The 21,261-nt window shown below is 43.3% G+C and overlaps 1 protein-coding gene across 5 annotated transcripts in view; it reads right to left on the reverse strand.

Annotated features, from left to right (window-relative positions):
• Positions 1-21,261, reverse strand: part of anks1b (ankyrin repeat and sterile alpha motif domain containing 1B) — a 163,369-nt gene that overhangs the window by 55,010 nt on the left and 87,098 nt on the right. For all 5 annotated transcript variants that reach the window (XM_034579033.1, XM_034579029.1, XM_034579028.1 and 2 more), the window contains 2 exons: positions 16,728-16,864; positions 6,619-6,805 (listed from right to left, as the gene is read on the reverse strand). In XM_034579033.1, coding sequence (XP_034434924.1) covers positions 6,619-6,805; positions 16,728-16,864 — 324 coding nt within the window. The remainder of the gene's footprint in view (positions 1-6,618; positions 6,806-16,727; positions 16,865-21,261) is intronic.

Raw genomic sequence — 21,261 nt, forward strand, 5'->3', positions numbered from 1 at the left:
GAGCCGAGGGGCGCTAAGCGGATGCTCGGTTGGTGCTGGGCTATGCTAACGAATCAAGATAGTAATGTGGGGCTGTGGTGCGTCGCTGCGTGGGACGGACGATGACTTCAGGACTGGATCTGACGATTTGACGAAGGGTTAATAGGCAACAGTAAATTCAGTGAGTTACACGTGAGAGCTGCAGACCCTTGAAGTGCTGCTGGAAATGTCACAAGCACCATTTGCTCAAGACACTAAAGTGCTCTTGAGAAACACCAGGGAGAGAGAGTGTCATTTATGTGATGTGATTAGTCCCAGCATGCGTCGGCTTTCCACCCTGTTTCCTGAACTGGTTTCCAACCTGTGGGGTTCCGGACCCCACCAGAGACCACATGTTCAATCTAAATCTTTTTCCTGAAATTTTCCAAAGGGGCTGTATGTGAGAATGAAAATGTCAGATACAATCGCTCCCGGCACTTAGGAGCAAATGAATAAAATGGGTCAAATTTTCTTTGAGATGCAATTTTTTTCTTTTATTGTCATCTTATATTTTCAGCTCATCATGTTTTGGATTTACCAGGTGGGGAGTCTTGTTTTGTGCATGTTGCACCTCAGCCTCATGTCTGTGACCTGTCAGCTGGTGTTTCACCAACAGGAGCAAACAGGTCGGTCTTAACCTCGCTCCCCGTGGGACGTGAAGACAGAGCGGTGAGACTCCGTGTGGAAAGAATCGCTTCATGTCTGATGGTCCGTACACATAGAAACCCAGCCTTAAGGCAGAGTAGGGCCAGTCTGCAGATATTAAATACACACTTTCATTCCTGATTCCATATTGCCACGGCAACGGGTTCGTCTTTTGCAGGAACCCATTATTCATGTCTCCAGAAGTTTGACAGTGACGACAGTCTCTCCCTAGAGTCACTGAACTTTCATTTGTGTTTCACACACAAGATCTTTGAGGGATATAAAGCCCTGAACATGTCCCTGGTGTTTTTACAACCCACTAACAAAGATGGAGACAGAGATTTAAGATTTGGCCAAAATATAGTTGTTTGTATCTGTTACCCATGCACGAGGATGAACCCGCATGACCTTTACACACTATTTCACATCTTCAAAGGTGGTGGAAAATCAGCTGTACAGGTTAGAGAACATGGCTGCAAACAATACAGCTTTCACGTCTCCACTTCCTCCCACTATCCAGAAATGAAGCCAAAATATCCTGGAAATGAAAACTGCCATCTTGCACCTATAAAATCATCTGAGTCTGAGGGAGGGAGTCACGTTCATGAGATCATCATCGTCATCAGGAAACAATGAGCACTTAAACATCACTGAGGAAAGTACATTTGACTTTTGAAGGTTGCCGTCATGTCGTCCATCTTCATATAAAGTCTGTGAGACACACAGACACAAATCTGTGTTCGGAATAAAACTCGCTGCCTTTTGTTTATATCTCTTACAGGTTCCAAGGCAAGCGCTCTGCCTGAGCAGGTGGGAATTCAGTGTTTGGCTCAAGGGCACTTGAAGCATCAAACTTGAGTCCATTTAAGAGGTTTATCAACACAACGACATACAAATTACTGCTGCTTGTCTCAATCATCAGTCCGTCACTGTGAGTTTAACCTCAGCAGTAGAACATATTTATATAAATCTGCTCCACCACATTTATTGAGGTCATTTCTGCTCCAATCTGCTTTGTTTATCCGGCCTTTTTAGTCATTGTTAGTTATATAAGAGCATAAAAAAGGAAAAGTTGGAAGCAAAGTTTGCTCCCGGCTTCTTTCTGAGTCTCTCTTCAAGCTCCACTGCTGCTTAATGTGATCAACAGCACTTTCTCTATGAATCTTACCCAATTTCTGCTACTTTCACTTTTATTAGTTTGAATTGAGTCTGGTCGTGTGTGCGTGCTGAGACGAAACACGACTTTGCGGAGCGAACACTCTGGTCCCTGCCACTGAAGCTAAATGCCGTCAAACACACGGCGGCACTCGCAAATTACCTGAACTCGTCTTTTTAGCGCAACAGCCCGAGGTTGAATCTAAATGAAACAGTATGTGTGATCAAAACCAGCTTAATGAAACTGTGCTGCTAATTAGAGCTACAGCTCTGAGGGCGGGACAATTCAGAGAGGACACTTTAATAAAAGGACTGACAATGTCCTCAGGTGCAGGAATATTAATACACTCTGTATTGAGTTGCTGCTGAGTAATTTATTGTCAGAATATTAGTATACACCACCTTTAGATTGTATATAAAGATGGACGACATGAGGGTGCCCCAAAAGTGAAGCCAAAGACTCTCGATTGCCCCCTAGTGGCTGGCTGCAGTACAGGTCATAAACCCCACCTCCTCCGTGTTAGTGTATGGAACATGGACGCTATAAAACGCTATAAAAATAGGGTGAAATGTCTTGATTGACAGCTAATAATGACTCGCGATTGGTCGAGCATGTGTATCGACGGTGCCTCAATAAACATGTCGTTCCATCTTTATCTATTTATTTATGGTACCACCAAGAGTCGCACCTCAAATTAAATCAGCACTTTTCCCTCAGCAATACCTGAATATTATTAAATTCACAGAGATAAGATATATTGCAAGGCTTTCCACTGAATTGCCACTTGGTTGTACAACAGATATAACTAATAAACTTAAGTGTGTTTTTACAGTTTACAAGCACACACACACCGACATTCTTCTCCCGTTCTCGTCCTCCTGCCTTTCAAATCAAACTCAAGCTTTCAACCCTGATTGACACTCTGTCACGCCCCCAGTGAAGAAGCAGCGAGAGGGGAGCTATAATTTCATCACATCCGCCATCTACCACATGACAGGGGTGTGGGGGTGTGTGTGTGTGTGTGTGTGTGTGTGTGTGTGTGTGTGTGTGTGTGTGTGTGTGTGTGTGTGTGTGTGTGTATTCTAACGGCAGGGAAGATTCCTGTTATCTGATGTAAGAGGAGATCAGCACTGCCACATTTCTGCCTCCATGTAAAATGAGGTGGAGGCAGAAATGGTGTACACATGCTCATTTCTGTTAAATGATTATGATCAAACGTGTTAATATCAGTGGCCACTAATTGAAGGGCCTATTTCATAAAGTGTCAAACTGTTCAGGCGGTGGACACAGGAGAAGGGAACGGCTTCAGATGTGATCGTGTCAAAGAAAGACAGCAAAGGGCAGAGCCAAGGTGTCAAAAGGACGTGTAGGTGCATGAGTGCCTGAGTATCAAATGAATGCAGCCAACACAGGCGCTGCTGACTTTGAGGGCGACTTAATGATCAAGCACAAGGCGCTGACAGACCCTTTGTGTGTTTGTGCTGAAGAGTGCGCTTGTAGTTGTGAGTTGATGCCAAGGTACAAGTGAAGAGTCTAATATTTGAGAACAAAGACCTGAATTAAGCAACGGAGGCCTAATGAATTTAACTCCTTCCAGTAAACACACACAGCACTCAAACACACGGAGAGAGCCGTTGATTGCTTTGCCATTTTCGGCTCATTAGCTGCAGCTCATCGATCTCTGTGGTCGAAATGCATTATGAAGAAAGCAGGAGTTTGTGTTTTGCAAGTAGATGTTTTACCACAACTGAGTAGAGAACTCAAGAGAACAGCACGTCTGAAGCATTTTCAAATATTAAATGAAGCAAAAGAGTAAAGTAAGTCCACCTTAAATAAACAAAACAAAAAAAGAGTGAAGGAATTCCATCGTAAAAGATTGACGTCAAGTAATTCCACTTTAAATTCAAAGAATAAAGTAAAAAAAGTAAAGTTATTCCACATTAATTCCTAAAATAAAGGAAAAGAGTAAAAAAAAACATCATCTTTTTTTAACTTGTCACAGGGGGCGCTGCTTAATTCACGTAGGACCACTGCATCAACAGTTGCACTGATTTAGCAAAACACTGCACTGGGCTGGACTCCCTGCAGCGAGGCCACCGAGGGAAGGTTTCCTCAAGTGACGTCCAACATTACGTAAACCGAGGCTCCGCAGGATCAGCGCCGGTGATGGATGGGGTTAAAAATAGTGCCTTCTTTTTTACCCAGCTGCCCACGCGGGTGCCAGACACCTGCGTACGTCCACTGCAGCTATTGTGTAAAATGTGAGGCTGGTGCGGAAGAAGAGTTTAGGATTTTTTAAGGGAGAGAACGAGAGGAATAAGAAGAGGAGAGACAGATGTGGGGAGGAGGGAAGGAAGGAAAGACCTTTTATGGTGAGCGGAGGGTAAAATAAAGAACTCCAATCACTTTCTTCTCATTTCAACCCTCAGAAATCTAACATTTCATTCTCTCCGTTTCCTCCCGACCCCGATAACGTCTCACTGTCATTCTCTCCCACTCCTTTTTTTCACTGGCATCCTTTACTCTTTGCCTTCTGTACCCACATATATACATACATACACTACACTATATATACCTCTCTCTCTCTCTCTCTCTCTCTCTCTCTCTCTCTCTCTCTCTCTCTCTCTCTCTCTCTCTCTCTCTCTCGTTACCATGGCAACCCCACAATGGGCCTTACACAGCTAATAAGTAGAGAGAGCAAGAGGGATGAGCGGAGGAGCGGAGAAGCAGAGAGAGAAAGAGAGAGAAGGGAGGGAGGAAAAACAACTAAATGGAAATATAAATGGATGCCAATCTATTCCTGGTATTAGTGATCGAGGCAGAGAGAGAGAGAGAAAGAGAGAGAGAGAGAGAGAGAGAGAGAATTATTCAAATTCATTCTAGGTTGTATCTATAAAATTGTGTGAGTGCTTATATAAAGTATTTCTGTAAGTGCAGTATATAAGGTATTATGTGTGCATTTTAATTACTTTAGTGTAAAGGTTATTTTTCTAAATCGGAGCAAGAAAACAACCTCTTGTGATATAACTGGGTGAACAATCATCAGTGAACTGCAGGAACGGGGTCGTCCACTAAACAGAAGGTCGTAGGTTCAATCCCCAGCGTTTCCACTCTGCATTCCAAAGTGTCCTTGGAAAAGATACTAGACCCCAAATTGTCCCAGAGTGTGAATTGTGAGTGATGGAAGCTTATGTAGCTGCATGAATATGGATTGTACTGTGATATGCTTTGAATGGTCGATAAGACGCTATATATATATATATTCACAGTAAAAATAGGAGATCAATAATTGCTCATTATGTTCAGTGGGTTCAAGAAGGAAATTACACACGTGTTACATAAACATCCACAGCTGAGCTTCAAGAGGAATGAAGATGAACATGTCTCATTCAATTTGATGTCTGTGTGCGTCTCTGTGTGCGTCTCTGTGTGCATGCACCTGTGGATTGATAATGGATGTGTTTTTGTTTGAGGCACCACACAGATCAAAGCCTCGCTGGGCCTCTGAACTACTGGATGAAACACGCACACACGGACGCACACACACAGACAATGCCTCCCGCCTGCTTTCTGTCTTAGCCTGACAGCAGTGGGTGTGAGGGACAGTTGGACTGGCACCCAGGTGAGAGAAGGAAGTATTCACAACCACGTCACTAGCTGTAGCTATCGCCAAGGCCGCTTTGCCATGACAACAAGGAATCTCGTCACCATGGTAACGCAAGAAGCGGGCGACGAGGAAATGACAGAGAGGAAATGAGGCTCAGGAGCAAACCAGGCAGCGAGCCAGTGGTTCCCACGTCCCAGTTTCCTTCTGCGGTGTCCAAGTGTATTGGAAAAATCCATAATACAATAAATCTTTAGATAAAAATACTGCAGACAGTATCAAATCAGAAATATAGAGAGAAATGTATTTTTAAACGTGAGCATGCAATCTGAAAAAGTTGCTTATATATTAGTTATTTTAGGGTTCATAACAAATTGTAGACAATCGCATTAAAACACACATGAATAGAAAACATGTTTTTGCATTTTTTTAACATTCATGTATTCGTGTTTGTTCTAAAAGAACTGAAATGTGCGTCATGTGCAGATTTAATACTTAACCGCCCTCGTTAGGAGCTTCTTTGGAGAAAACACCTCCATTACATAGTATATTGCTTTTGGAGCAGAAACATTAAAACTCAGTGGGGGGGACGTCATCAGATGAAACCAACAGTGTTTCATCTCGTCAGACAGTAACAGCGACGCCCCACAGGACCAACGCAGCATCTTCTGCTGATGTCTTGGAGCCCGGGTTCTTCTCAGGATATCCAGGACAGTGTTCCAGCGTGAGGAGCTGGTTTGCATCCTGATTTCCACTCAGACAGACTTCAGATGAATATTCAGTTTTCACCTGATAAAACCCCTTTAAAATGTCTCTGCTCTGCACAAGACTCAGATAAGCACTGATACAGGATGATACAAATCTGTTGTAGAATATTTCTCAGAGCTTGTTTCCCTTCAATTCTTAGTCTAGTGGGAGGTTATCATGCTTCACTAAAATCAACAGTACATCAGTGCTGCGATGTGAGGGAAACCTATCTACATGATACTTATGCCATTTTCTGACATGAACTCCTGGGTTTTTGTCGTGAACTTCCCCTTGAGGAGGTATTTGTGTTTCTGCTGCTCCTCCTCCAGGGGGAGGTCAGAGGTCAGGGTGGACAGTTTTCCCCTAACTGGTGTCTCCTCCGGCCGAGAGACAGAGCCTTTCACATCTACCGACCTCCCACCCTCCCGTCCGTTTCATGAGTCTTTACCTGTGAGCTGACAGTCGTCGTTGGAGCCTGCAGAGTCTTCCTGGTTGGGGCTGAGGGGGGGGCTGGCAGGGGGGCTGGTGCTGAAGCTGGCGTAGCCCAGGGACGAGCTCACCTCGCTGGGCTCACAGCTGTGGTTCACTGGCCTTTGGACGTCCAGGGACGAGGACAGAGAGGTTCGCTGCTTGGGCTAAAGGCAAAACAGGAGTAAGAAAAAGATTAAATATTAACTATATTCTCTCATGTAGCTGACAATTGTGTGGCTTTATTCATTGGTTCATGGTTTATGTAACATGTAAAAATGGTGCAAGGATAGAAAAAAGAGAGGGATAGAGATTATAAGGGAGAGGCGATAGAAAGACGGAGAAACGGACAAAAAGAGAGAGAGAGAGGATTTCATAATGACAGCTCACAGCCGAGTGAGAGAGTGAGACAGAGAGGTAGAGGACAAGTGAAACTGTAGACTGGCACCTGGTAAACACATCTTACATAATGAGGCATTTGCAGCTCTCAACAACCTGCTGCTGCTTCACAAACAGCTCCAGCAGTCAACACCCTGCTGTGTGTGTGTGTCTGTTTGTGTGTGTGTGTGTCTGTGTTTGTGTGTGTGTGTCTGTCTGTGTGTTTGTGTGTGTGTGTCAGAGGAAAGCAAATCAATACAGTGAAGCACCAAGGTTAAAATAAAACCCTGAAATACTGAAGGAGACTGACACACGACATGGACCACCTTCATAAGACCTTCACTGAGTCCAGGGACAAAAAAACTGAACCTTGACTAAGAAAGAAAGAATGAGGGAATGGAAATAAATGCAGAGAAGGGGAGAATGTTTCTATTCTTTCTGCGCTTGGTGCAAAGAAATTGGGTTTTTAAGCATCTTCAGATCGACTGGACTAAAGTGAGATGAAAACAAAGGTATAATGGGAACAGGGAAACGACTCGAACGTGGAGGACGCATGCGAGATGAAGAGGAACGGAGAGGACTGGACAGGGTGAAATGGAAAAACTGGGGAGATGAAAAGACACGGTGAGAGAAAATGGCAGCACTGAGGAAAAGAGGAAAAAAGCGAGGGAGCAGGACACAGAACAAATGATGGGAGGAGGTAAGAATGTGAAGCAGGAGAGGAAGAAAGAGTTGGACGAAGAGGAGTGAAGCAACAGAGGAAGGAAGAAGGAGGCAGCATCATAAAAGAAAGGAGAAGGAAGGAACATTAGATGGAAGCTACGAATTATTATTTTATTAAACATGAAAAATGAATATAATCTTTTAATTAAAAAGAGCTCCAGATAAGGTTCAACATATAAAAAATACGGTTATTTGCTTTTTTGTAAGTTTAATGAGGAGAGAGATTCCACTCGTGTTTGTAGAGTTATCACGAAGCCATAATGCTAAACAAACATAAGCAGCTCCTACATCTTAGTTCATATTTTATATACGGCTGCAAGAGTCGTATTGATCTTCTCCTCCAACTCTTGGCAGGAAATTGTAGTGTACAAAACTATAGGGTTTGTTTTTCAAAGTCATTTGAAACACTTCTGCTGTAAGAGAAAGGTCAAATCAACAGAAGTTCAACCCACAACCTGATATCAGCCAATAAACACAGAGCTTTTCACGGCAGAACTTAGAAGAGTAGAAGAGATACAACTAACGTCCCCTGACCAGAGCAGCCACAGCAGCACTTTTCTTTTCCAGTGGACATTTGGTCAATGGGGAATAACACCACAGCAGCAACATCCCACAGAGACCATGGATGTTTAAAGGACCAATACATCAAGCGGACAGGATCACAGCAGCACGGACGAGCAACGGGGAATAAAGACAATGATGTATGAGCCCAACGGGGAACAGTCCGGACGGGGCAAGGGGAGAGACAGGGCACAAACCTCGCTGTCAAACAAAAAAATTAATCTCTGTAATCAAGAAAAACTAAATAGAAGGAAAATAAATCTTTCACAGTAAAATAAAAAACACTTCTTAATTTGTGCCCACGTAAAAAAACAGAACCTATAGTGTTGTATAAGTCGGCTCTCATCAGATAATCCAAGTCCAAGACAATCGACCCAGAAAGATGGAGCTGCTGATGTGGGACACTGTGGCATTTCAAAGTGAGAGGTTGTAGTTGTGTCTGTGTGTGTGTGTGTGTGCAAACGTTTAATGAGTTTATTGGCAACTTCAACTTCTCCTTTTCATCGTTCAAGCATGTCTTAACACCCACACTCATCGGCGCCTTGTCTCGGTGCATTTCGCTTCAGCTTCTTTCTAACAACTAAACAACTCGTCTCTCTGGGCTCACGCTTATTAGGAGCTCACACATGCACATAAACACACTCACACCCAACAAAACACACACACACACACACACACACACACAACACTACACGCTGTAGTTCTGGCTGAGGCTCAGCGTGTACAATGCAAATGGGCAGCAGGCTAATGAACATGCCATGGCCAATTGGATTAATGAGCGCACACACGCACGCACGCACGCACGCACGCACGCACGCACGCACGCACGCACACACACACGCACACACACACACACACACTTTCTCTGTCTGTAACAGCATCCCTGGGGGGAAACATGCTGTTTAACACTTAACTAATGGGTGTAGGTCCTAATAAATGACACAACCATTAGCTAGAGAAAAGTATTTCCTCACCCAAGATGAGGCGGGACGTGTCTCTGCAGTTTGAGTTGCATGCACAGACTGAATAAAGTTTTTCCTTCGTGAGAAAATGAGAAATCATGTTGATTAATGAACCATAATCAATTATAAAATGATCATAATTACCAGATCAGATACTGTGGAGTCGGGAAACAAATATCCACTGTTGATGAATGGGACGTAATTTACTGTGCAACCTGTTCGTCATGCTAAAAAAATGACAATGTAGTTGTACTAAGAGTGGGGGGGGGGGAATGTTGCCATTTCCATTTAGTCTCTTTACCGGCTGACAAATTCATCAGTTTAACGTGAGCTGGGGACTGAAAGGTAATTATCCTCGTGGCTTTAATCGATATTTTCTGTTGTTGGAGCAACTTCTCTCGTGTAGAACGGTAGCTTGGAGTAAGTGACGCTGTATCGAGCGATGCGTGCGTCTTTAGAAGAAGCAGAGTTTTTATTTCTGTCGTTTTATTTCACGTGCACGGAAGATGAAACACGCAGGATAAAATATTAAACCACTCAGCATTCAAACACACACACACACACACACACACACACACACACACACACACACACACACACACACACACACACACACACACACACCCCGAGTCCCTAACCTAAAATATCCTGGAAACACAGGATCTCTTGTACTTTTGACGTAATTGGGAGCCTGACCCACTGTTGGTGGTCAGATCATCATCTGAAATCATAGTGCTGTTTCCCGGCTCTCCCACGCAAACACCTCCCTCCTATTATCTGCTATCAGTCCACTCGCTCCTCTTGTCGGAGTAAACAGTCTCTCACTCTGTCCATCATGTGAAATTGTGAGAAACGCAGGAGGCTGAACTCCGCTCGCTTTGAACCGGCAGTATTTCACCTCCTGTCCGTTCCGCAGCACTAAAGCAGTTTTTCCTGCCATATTCATGATGGCACACAATTTAAAACGCAGTGCAGAGGCCGGCAGGGGCGAGCAGTCCATTTGGCTCACAACCAGCGAGGTGATTGAAAGGCACGGCTCGCTGGAATCAACAAAGTACTACATACAGATTCATTTGTTATGGGCTGGGAAATGCCAGGAAATAGCCCGGACGTTTAACTCCCACCGGGGAGCTTTTAGCTTTAGCTCGAGTCCGTTTCAAACAGCAGTGTGTGACCTGTGTCTCCTCTGGGGCCACAGGCTGAATATCCTGCTGAGCCGGGGCCACACACACATACACACACATCGTATACCTAAATAAGGAAATGTAAAAAAAAATGCTACTCTGTTAAATCAGCCAATATATATATAGTAAAATCTTCAAAAGTAAATTATTTTTCTTTCACCTTAGTGAAAATCTCTTTTCTCACTGCCCATCTTTAAAAGCCAAACAACCAACATGATTGTTTTATCGGTTGTGTGTGAATGTGTGTGTGTGTTTGTGTGCGTGTTTCTGCACACGTGGGCCCAGCGCCAGTACTACATGGACAGAGCTGAGACACATTCCTGGATTTATACAGAGCAATCATGTATTGCAATCATGCGCAGATCCGAGCAAATATGCCAGAAGATTAACTGACTGGAGCAACACTGTCAGAGCGGGATCGTCAAGGGTGTGTGTGTGTGTGTGTGTGTGTGCTAAGTGACTGACGTGTGTGTGAGCAGATTAATGAGCTCTAAATGCCAAAGTGATTAGTGATTTTCTGGGGAAAACAGAGACACATTGACAAACGTGTCTAAAAACAGATTAACATGAGACAAACTCCACAAAATGAAACTTTACTGGAACACCGAGGAAAGAAAACAGTGATACATCTTCATATCTAGCACGAGACCATAAACTACTTTATCTACTCAATCGTCTAATGCTGTTCTGTTAATTGATCAACAGCACAGTTTATAAGGAAAATCACGTTGGAAAGATTAGTTTAAAAAACAAGCCATTCTTGGACTTTTCAGTGTCAGCGTGTATGTTTGCTTATTTGTGGGAGTTAAAACTTTTATGTTACAGAATAAACAATGAAGAATGTATTTAGATTACAAACTGTTTTCTTAATTCAAGTTCTATATAGTTGGTTATCTTTCTGTTTTCTTTTCGTTCGTATATTCATAATAAATCTATTTGTGTTGAAGGAATGTTTAAACTGAAATGTTTTACAGTTACGATCCAGCAGTGCAGAGTCCGTCGTTGTGCTGCTGGAGTCTGGGAGTGTCTGTTGATTGTCTTGTTTGTTTACTATAATCATGTTGTCATCTCATAATCACTCCACAGTGATGTTCAAATTACACATTTCCCCTTGTCACTGCTCCTCGATCCCTGTTGGTCAAAACAAATCATCTTTACTTGGAGGAACGCACCAAAATCAATACCTCTCTGTTTTTCAAAACCCGGGTCAGGTTGATTGACGGCAGTGCTCATTAGGTGCCCTGCTCGAGAGCACTCTGACCACAGCGAAATGGAGGAGTTGAGAGCATCACTCAGCGGGTTATGACCACGCCACAGCCTTCTTCTTCTTCTTAACGCTCCTATAGGCTGCTGCTTCCTTTATGTGACAGCTGAGTCAGCACATTTACCATCGAGTGCTTTATTATCTTCTGAAAAGCACCTGGTGAGTCTGTCGATCTGCACTCCACTCTGAGTGTGTGGTCAGGAGCTCATTGTGTCATTGTGTGCGCTCTTGTGTTCGTCCAAATGCAGGTACCTCTTTGTGAGTGACAGCAGACGCGGATGCATACGATCCACACTGTGCATCCACGTGCACGTACAGGATGTGTGCGTGTCCCAGTCTAACACTGTCGCACACGACCAGACATGATAAACAGAAGCTGCTCTCCGTTTCTGTGCCACACACAGACACTCACACTCGTATGTCTACACTTGTGAGGACTTTCACTGCATCACATCCCCACGCTGCAAACACTCACCTAGAAATCTACCTTATCTTGTCATTCTGTTTATTCTAATCTCCGTCTACTCTTTACATATAATATCATCTTCTGTCTCTCTTTTTCCTCATTAAAATGTTTTTCTAAAATCTGAACAAAGACGTGTTTAGGGGACTGATATCTTGGTGGAAACCTGCGCTCGACTTTTACAAAGGCTGCACTTGGATGTAAAAAAGAGCAGAATGTTAAAACAAAGAAAAACAAAAAAAACTCTGTGATGTGTTATGCAGGTGAAATTAGAAAAATAAGCCGTGAGCCATGAAGTCAATTTGGATTTGGGACACCTGAGGTTTGGAAGGATTATTAGATGCAGCAGCACAGCAGCAGGTTTTATAAAACTGTTTCGTTATTAAAGAGGCTTTTTCTCCTGCTTCTCGGAAAAGGGGAGATTTACAACTTAATAAATAACAGTTTCCCAGTAATTGCATGTGTGGTTGACAAAGAAATGTCATTGCCTGATAACGATGAAATGTGCAAGTGTAAAGGATGAGCTATCATCAACTATTCTTTAGCTGACAACCATCTGTGTGCCACCTATATTCTATTCTCTACTTGCTGCCTCGAATGTCTCGTCATGAAACTAGAGTCACGAATTCAAACGCCAATTATTTTGGATAAAAATATAAATCATTGACGGCCCAGACGTCATTTTTCTTCCTCTTTTCAAAGACTAGATTCTCCGAGTTGTGACTGTATCCAAACAAGGTTTCCAGAAAAGACTTTGTATTGTCACTTTTGTAAAATACAAGAAAAACACCTCACTGTGTGTCAAAATATGGAAAATACGACAAAAGCTTCGTGCTGCACAAAACCAACAAACACATGACTCATTCCTGGCTTCACTTTTACTTTGAGCAAAAAGTGTTGCTTGGAAAACAGTTAGAAATCTTTTTAAAATGTACAGATGGTTAAATAAGTGTCGGTAGTTTAGGTCCTGACTTTTTCAAAATAGAAAAACAGATGCTAAGTTCTGTGATTTAAATGTTATAATAATAAATAAGAGGCACAAAGTGGGACTGGGCCAATGCTACGTACAAGGAGGCTGCTTTTTGAGACAGTGGTGAAAATGTCGTCAAACTTTTAGACCTCAAACACAAACCGATCCTCACAAAGATGTCGATGTTTGTGCGTTTGTGTTCCAATATGTGATTCATGTGCTTGTCAGAGAAACCAGCTTCACTGAGCTCAAACACGAGTTCCACCATGTGTTTCCCTCTGACGGGAATCTCTTTTAAACTGTTCAGATTCACACACAAGCAGCAAAGTAGGACACGGAGCCAGTGGGTACATCTGATAACCCCATGACGCAGAGTATAGACGTCTCTGAATTCCCTCTTTCACCATCTTTACATTCGTTTAATTAATCCTTCATTCTTTCTGCCCCTTAAATCCCATCTGACCACGTGATCAAGAGCTTCAACACGTCCAGCTGACGACATAAAAACGACCCAAACATTAAGCCCCAGCGCCTGTGTTCTCTTCGCATCTTTACAAAGGGACTGCATGTGTTTTAATCAGCAGCATTGGTACATGAGAGGAATTGTTTCTTTTAAACCACAAAATTGAAGCGCGAAAATTACCCAGAATGCATTTTTATTTACAGCAAAAACCCCAGGGAGCATCTGCACTCCAGTGTTTGTCCTTGGAACGACAAAAACACCAGTGGGATGAGATAACCTACAGGGCACCTCAATTCAAAAATCATGTCATTTACTGTTACGCTTTTAAATGCAGTTATAGATTAGCTTGTAAAAATCCAATAAATACAACAGATACTAATTAATTGAACTGTGTTTTACAGTTGTTCCTGAAATTGGAATAAAAAAGTCCCTGTAGGGTTTCAACCAGTTGGATTCCTCTGTTGTGTCCAGACAGGCCTCTCTGAGTACATGTTATTGCCAAATATGATTTGAGATATAATTATATAACTGAGCTCAGATCGTCGTGACACAGAATCATGGTGTTGACAAACAACAGGGAAATTTAATCCAATTTGGAAACTTTTGCTGAAAACCCCCTCTGGAAGCCTGAGAGCACCACATTAATATTTCAGCACAGAGAGGAGGAGGAAGGACTGTGGAGCTATAGCCAGACTCTTCTACACATCCGGAGCGGCAGCATGTATGTGCAAGGCCCTTATATGTCTGTGGTGTGTGTGTGTGTGTGTGTTCGCAGAGTGTCAGACGTACACCGTGCACTGATGACATAGCCAGCGGGAGCACTAAAATGAAATGAAATAAATTCTAGAGAATTAATTAGGCGCCATAAAATTGAACTCGGGTGCTCCTTGATTATGTTCGCCTCAAGCTGAGCGCAGGCCTGCTCGGCACCGCATGTGATCCCGCCACGCACTTTAGTTAACATGCCAAAGATAGGCCCTGGGAGGGCGGGGGGGGGGGGGGGGGGTTAGTGGCGCAAGCAAGAGGGGAGAGGTTGAGGTTCATGAAGGGCAGGTAAGGGGAGTGGATTTCATTTAGTAGGTATATGCAGCTTTATTTTTTATTTGAGTAATAAAGAAGTCGATTGATTCAAGTTCCCATGAAAGAGTTTGTCCTTCTGACGACGTCTCCATCATGAACGCCCAGGAAACCAACACGTCAGAAGCAGGAAGAAAGCCCCGTGGAGACCAGACACAGAGTGTTGCACTTTTAAAACTTTTACTTTAGTCCCGATTTCAAACTCAGCAACTGAATGATTTTAGATCTCTAAGAAGTTCAGTGTGAGCCATGATGGAAAAATGCAGCTTCAGCATCTAGACTTCTAGGAAGAAGGAAGGAGAAGGAAGAGGAGGAAGAATGAGAGGAGGCAGGAGAAGATGAAGAGACAAAGAAGAGGAGGAATGAAGGAAGGAAGAATGAAAAAGAATAAGGAAGAGTGAGAAGAAGAGGAAGACGGAGAAGAAGATAAAAAAGAATAGAAGAAGAAACGGAGGACGAAGAAGAAAAGTGGAAGAGGAGCTTTTCTTTCTTGATAAAAGTTTATCTCAGAAGAAACTTCATAATTATAAGAATTTACAAAGTAATTCATTTACTCTGCTTGCTCTACAGAATTCTGATATCATACGATTCTTCCCTGAACGAGCATCAGTGTTGAGTCGCACCTCTTCCGCAGAGTGAGAAAACAACTGCCTTTAATTATCGAGGTGCGAACTGTTGACGCAGCGACTGCTACTATCGGCTCAGAGACAGAGGTGAGAGGACTAAACAAACCTCAGGTCCCTGATGAGGCTGATCTGAATTTCTGAATGTTGATTCGAATTTATTCCTGATCGGCGACGCATTATTAATCTACTCTACTGCTGCTGCTGTTGTTTTACAAGATTATTTAAAAAGTAACAGAGATAATTATATTTCCTCAGCATCTCAGGTTTAAACAACAGGGTTTAACTTGGAAAGTTTAGTTTCTGATATGATATTTATTGCATATTTCTTTAACAGAGCGCTGGTTGCCCGGGAGACTCTGCCCCTGAAATAATCCTATTGCAGCACTTTTATTAGATTCCACACAAGTAGGCATGAGTCACTTCTGATGATGATGATGATGAACCTTCCTCAGCTTCAGGCTGCATGGACACTGAACTTTAACAGGCTGCTGGATTTGGCTTCTCCGTCTCGATCACCTTCGACACTGTATCCTCCACGTTACAGATGTCGGAGTTTGAGATGATGCTCGGCTTCTGTGTGGCCGGTTTTTAAAAAAGGCAGCTTTCAGATGGAAGTGAGGGTGGGAGGAAAATATTGATCCATGTAAGGACTCAGATTCTTCGCCGCTTCAATTCCTGTGATAGCAAAATTAGTCTCTCCTTCCAAATTACATAGACTTCTTCTATTTCCAGGCTCTTACTGCAGTGTAGTGCATATGAAATGAACCTCATGCTGTATTGAAGAGGACCTGGAATTAGAGGTAGAGACTAGAAACTCCCTACAAATCATGTGAGAGTCACTTTCTCAAAGGGTTGCAGGGGGTCCCTGGCAAAAAGGGAGAATCCTTTCTTTTCACTATATTGTCATCCACATGTAAAACCCTGACTTCTGATTTCAGTATAAAAGTGAATTTACTTCCTGTAATAAAATCTGTATTCAGGGGGGAGGGGGGGGGGGGGTTGTCTGTCTGTGTTTACATCCACGGTGTCACGTCTGTCACAGTATCAGGCTCTGAATCTCAAGATAGGGTCTCCTCTGTGTTTCTGTTACTGTTTAGACGCACGAGCATAATAGAGAAGCTCAGATACGCTGAACTCTTATCTGCTCGGAGAGAAACTGACAAAGCAACAGACACAGAGAGAGAGAGAGAGAGAGAGAGAGAGAGAGAGAGAGAGAGAGAGGAGTGAAGATGAAGCCAAACAATCTCAGGGAGAGAAACAGACGTTTACCAGTGTGTGTGTGTGTGTGTGTGTGTGTGTGTGTGTGTGTGTGTGTGTGTAGGTGTTTAAGCTTCGTGTGGGCGGATACAGTGATGTTCAATAATGCATCAGGTGCCTCTGCAACAGATTCATTAGAGCGTGGATCCGCGCACGCTCACCTGTGGGCGGATGACTCTCTCGATGTTCTTCAGGGCCGTGTCGGGGGAGGGGGGAGAGCAGTCTGGAGTGGGGCCCGTTGAGCAGTTGCCATGGTTACCGTGCTCCCCCTCACTCACCGGTCCATGGGACAGGTGACCTTGTGGGGAGAGAGAGAGAGAGAGAGAGAGAGAGAGAGAGAGAGAGAGAGAGAAGTCACATTAAAGAGTGAAGTTACCAAACAGAGCAAAGCTAAGGAGGTGGTTTTCTTGAATGTTCAGATGACGTCACAGGTCTACACCACTTGTGAGCTTTAAGAGCAGCAACACAAATTTAAATTGTGCAAACAACAGGATTTTGAATCACTAGTCAAGCTAAAACTTAAATGTACTCACTTCCTTAAGTAGTATCACATTATATATTTGCAGATATGCTCTAATATGAAACCTATATTTTACTGAACAATTCAACAGTGCAGCAAATACAACATAAAACTGTATAATCTATTTAAGGTGAAAAGAAGGACAAATATATCTTGTGTGTTGCACCTCACATTTTGTAATAATAGAGATGTGTCAGCATGACAGAGAGGTGTCTTCACTTTTCATCTGACAAGACTCAGCAACAAACAGGAGGACAATATGGCAGCTGTCCAGCGAAGTTTGACGTCCACCTCAGACAAGTGATCTGCTGAGTTCAAGATCCTGGTGTCGGAGCTAATTTCCCCAGCGTGTGATCGTTTAACAGAGGGGTGCAGAAGAAGAAGAACAGAAGAAGAGGAGAAGAAAAGGAGAAGAAGAGGAGAAGAAAGAAGGACGAAGTGCTGAAGTAGCCCGAATTGAATTTCAGAGGGAGTGAGCATCTGTCTTAATCAACTGCAGGAGACACACAACACAGAACAAAACACCTTTCCTAAAATACTGCTGTCACACACACACACACACACACACACACACACACACACACACACACACACACACACACACACACACACACACACACACACACACACACACACACACACACACACACACACACACACACACACACGGTGGTAGCTTTCTGTCAGCTGCCACCTGTCTACATGGATCCTATCAGATGTCAGAATATCAGCCAATCATGGTGTGAGACCCAACCAGGAAGAAGAGGGAGACAGACACAGACACACAGACACACACACACACACACACACACACACACACACACACACACTTGAGATCAAACCCTTGGAATAAAATAAATATTCCTTATTATTTAAACTTTGAATGTGGTTGAATGTGTGATTTTTCACAACTCCCACCAAACCACAATCTCTTCACATATTCAGAAAGAACTGAACCACACAGGGGAAAACAAGTCGGATTGCTGAAGTTATGGAAAATGGTAGTTTCCTGCCGTTTAAACCCGTCTGCATGATATTTACTAGGTTATTTTAAAAGGGAAATATGTATTTTGTGTAAACCCTTTATTTTATCTTTCTCTCTTTCAGTGAAACTCCCTAGTATTTGATTACTGACATCGTTCCTGTCAGTAATGGACAAGGAAAAGCACGTTGCCAATTCCTGAGAGCCCCATTTGAAAAACAGGATTAAAGAAATAGGATAATTGAAGCACAGACGTCAGTGACGTGCATTGGAGGATAACACAGACAGTAGATGTTACACGGTTAATTTCATTGGCAGCCGATTTCAAGTGCCTGTAATTGTCTGCTCTTCCTGTGCGGAGCTCACACGAAACCTTTCACAACACTTTTAATGACTTTTTTGATCATGTGCTCATTTATTTCTGGTGGATCATTACAGCTCAGTGAGACGAGTGGACGATTAAAAACACTGTTGTTACACTTTGAGGGTGCATGTATTTGCAGGAAAAGCAATGGGATACAAAAGAGATGCAATAAAAAACTATTTTTTACTTTGTTCACCTGCATCATGAAGCTGCTGTCGAACTGAAAACTGATGCTCCTGAATCTCCATCTTCTGTCATATATATTTATTCTAACCTCCACAGTCTGGCTGCAAAAATGCCTTCAGGGAGCGTGACACAGCTTTACATCAACGCTCACACAACGCATGTGTGTCTTCATTTGTGTGCATGCATGAGCAAACACAGACAGAGTTGCACGGTAGATTTTACTTAAGGTTGCACACAGCTGCAGACACACACACACACACACACACACACTCAATAAAGAAGCCACATGGAGCTAAATCAATGATTACGTGTGGGCGTAAATAGATAGAATGAAAAATGAGAGAAAGAGAGAAGAAAAGAAAGATGCAACAGAGGGATATTTATAGAGATAGAGATTTTGTCCTATTGAGTAAATAAGCCTGTCAACACTGAGACTTTGATGATGGATGTGATGTGTGGTGTGTGTTTGTGTGTGTGAGTGTGTGCGTGTCTGTGTGTGTCTCCTTCAGATATGCCTTCGGCTCACTCCTGGGAAACACAAAGGGGAATTTTGCTTATGTTGGAGTGTGCATATTTAACACATTCAGGATCATCTATATCTAATAACTGCAGCGTATAACCACAGACTGTAAATAAACGACACATCTCCACTTCCTCCTTTTGAACAAAAATTAAGCTAAAATATCCCTCACATGGGTGCCGCCATCTTGCGCTTTCGACGTCATTTGGACCTTGAGTCTACGGAGGAGTGATCCAGGTGAGGAGCCGTGGTGGCGAGAGCACGTCGATACATGGGCTTGACCAATCAGGAGTGAGTCTCAGCTGTCAATCATGATGTTTGCCCTGTTTTTATAGCATCAAATAACAAATTAAAACCAAACTTAAAGCAAAAATGAACACTTGGTAAGAACTATCTACCTAACCTGACGGAAATCAGCTTTATATACAGTCTATGGGTTTAACATAACGATGTGTTGAAGTTAATATGTGTGAGACCGCGAGAAGTAACCTCGGGGGGGAAAAGTGAAACTTGAGCGTGTTGCTACGAAGCGTAACAGAGCCTGGATTTTCACAAGCCTTCCAGTGGACGTCCGAAGCCATGCGGCTGCACAGCTTGTTACTGCAGACGTGCAGCACCGTGCACAGGAGTGTGTGTGTACACGAACGATCGGTGTGAGTGAGCGTTCAGATCAGCTGTCCCCCTCCTGCTCGCCTAACAAGACAAAAACTGTCAGCTTCAGACGTGTTCTCCAGCCTGTCAGTTATGCCTCTATGCCACTGTGACGAGGAGCTTTTCATATGTTTACTGTGTGTGTGTGTGTGTGTGTGTGTGTGTGTGTGTGTGTGTGTGTGTGTGTGTGTGTGTGTGTGTGTGTGTGTGTGTGTGTGTTCATCTCACACATCTTCTTTTAAGTCAGAGTGGCAAATTACAGCTGAGCACTTAACGTAAATGGACTGCATTTACACGGCACTTTACCCAACAACAAGTCGCATTCAACCATCCACACACGCATGTTCATACAGCATCTGTACAGGCTTCTATTTTTTTCCATCACCAATCATTCACACACTGACGGAGCAGCCATCAGGGAGCAGCCGTCAGGGTTCAGAGTCTTGGCGTGCGGATTCGAGGAGCTGGGTATCGAACCAGTGAACTCTGCTCTCCCGATAGCGTGATCCCTCAAAATTGTTCAAACACCGAGCAGCTGTAAAAACAGACTGAAACAAACAAGTCACTGGGACTTGACCGTTCTAATCGAAAAGCTCAGGAGTTGGGACTTGGTGCCATTAAGCACTCGAAGCCTCCAGCACCGACCGGAGTGGAATAAATGAGGCGAGACACAGCAACGTCTCAGCTTTATACACTGGGGAGGACTGAAGGTGGAAGTTAATATCGGAGGGAGAGTAAGACACTATAACATAGAGCTATACTCAAAGATGTTAGAGGTTTTCTGTGTGTAAACCTGTGACTGGATCATTTGAGCTCGTATTCAATATTAAGATCGACAAACTCTGAATCTGCCGTCAATAGAAAGCTTAAAAAACAAAACAGGATCCAGTAAATACATATAAAATAAGTGAGAAAACCAATTTCATTGTTTCCCTGCTGCCATAAATATGAAATTCAGGATCTCCACCTGTGTGTTGACCTATTTTGTCACAAGAAAAGTTCACTGAGCAACTGTATGTGGCCTTTTCAAGTGTTTAAGAGAACACACACACACGCACGCGCACGCAAAAAACACACGCAGAGACAGACAGATTTGCACTTTCAAGCTGCACACGTCAGCAGCGGCTTGTTTACCAGCTGGAGATGACAAGTGTGTGTTTATCTCCAGAGGAGTCGCATTTGTTCTCCGACCACTTGGCTCCACTCTGCTCTTTCTGTCTGCACTATACGTGAGTGCAGGTTTGGCCTAAAGGTCGCTCCTCCCCGCCGCTCCGCTGGCTGCCTCTCCATCTCACCTGCCAGGCTTCGGTGCTGCAGCGTTCGAGCACCGCTAATCCTGGGGTCCAGACCTGATGTGCTAGAACTGCAGAATTATAAAGCGGCTGACTTACTTAAAATTATTATTTATGCAACTGTGTACATTTGCTTTGAGAAGTGCTTTTCAAATAAAGATGTTATGAGGTTAGGTATCG

The sequence above is a fragment of the Hippoglossus hippoglossus genome, chromosome 23 (assembly GCF_009819705.1).
Source record: "Hippoglossus hippoglossus isolate fHipHip1 chromosome 23, fHipHip1.pri, whole genome shotgun sequence".
Taxonomy (NCBI): Eukaryota; Metazoa; Chordata; class Actinopteri; order Pleuronectiformes; family Pleuronectidae; genus Hippoglossus; species Hippoglossus hippoglossus.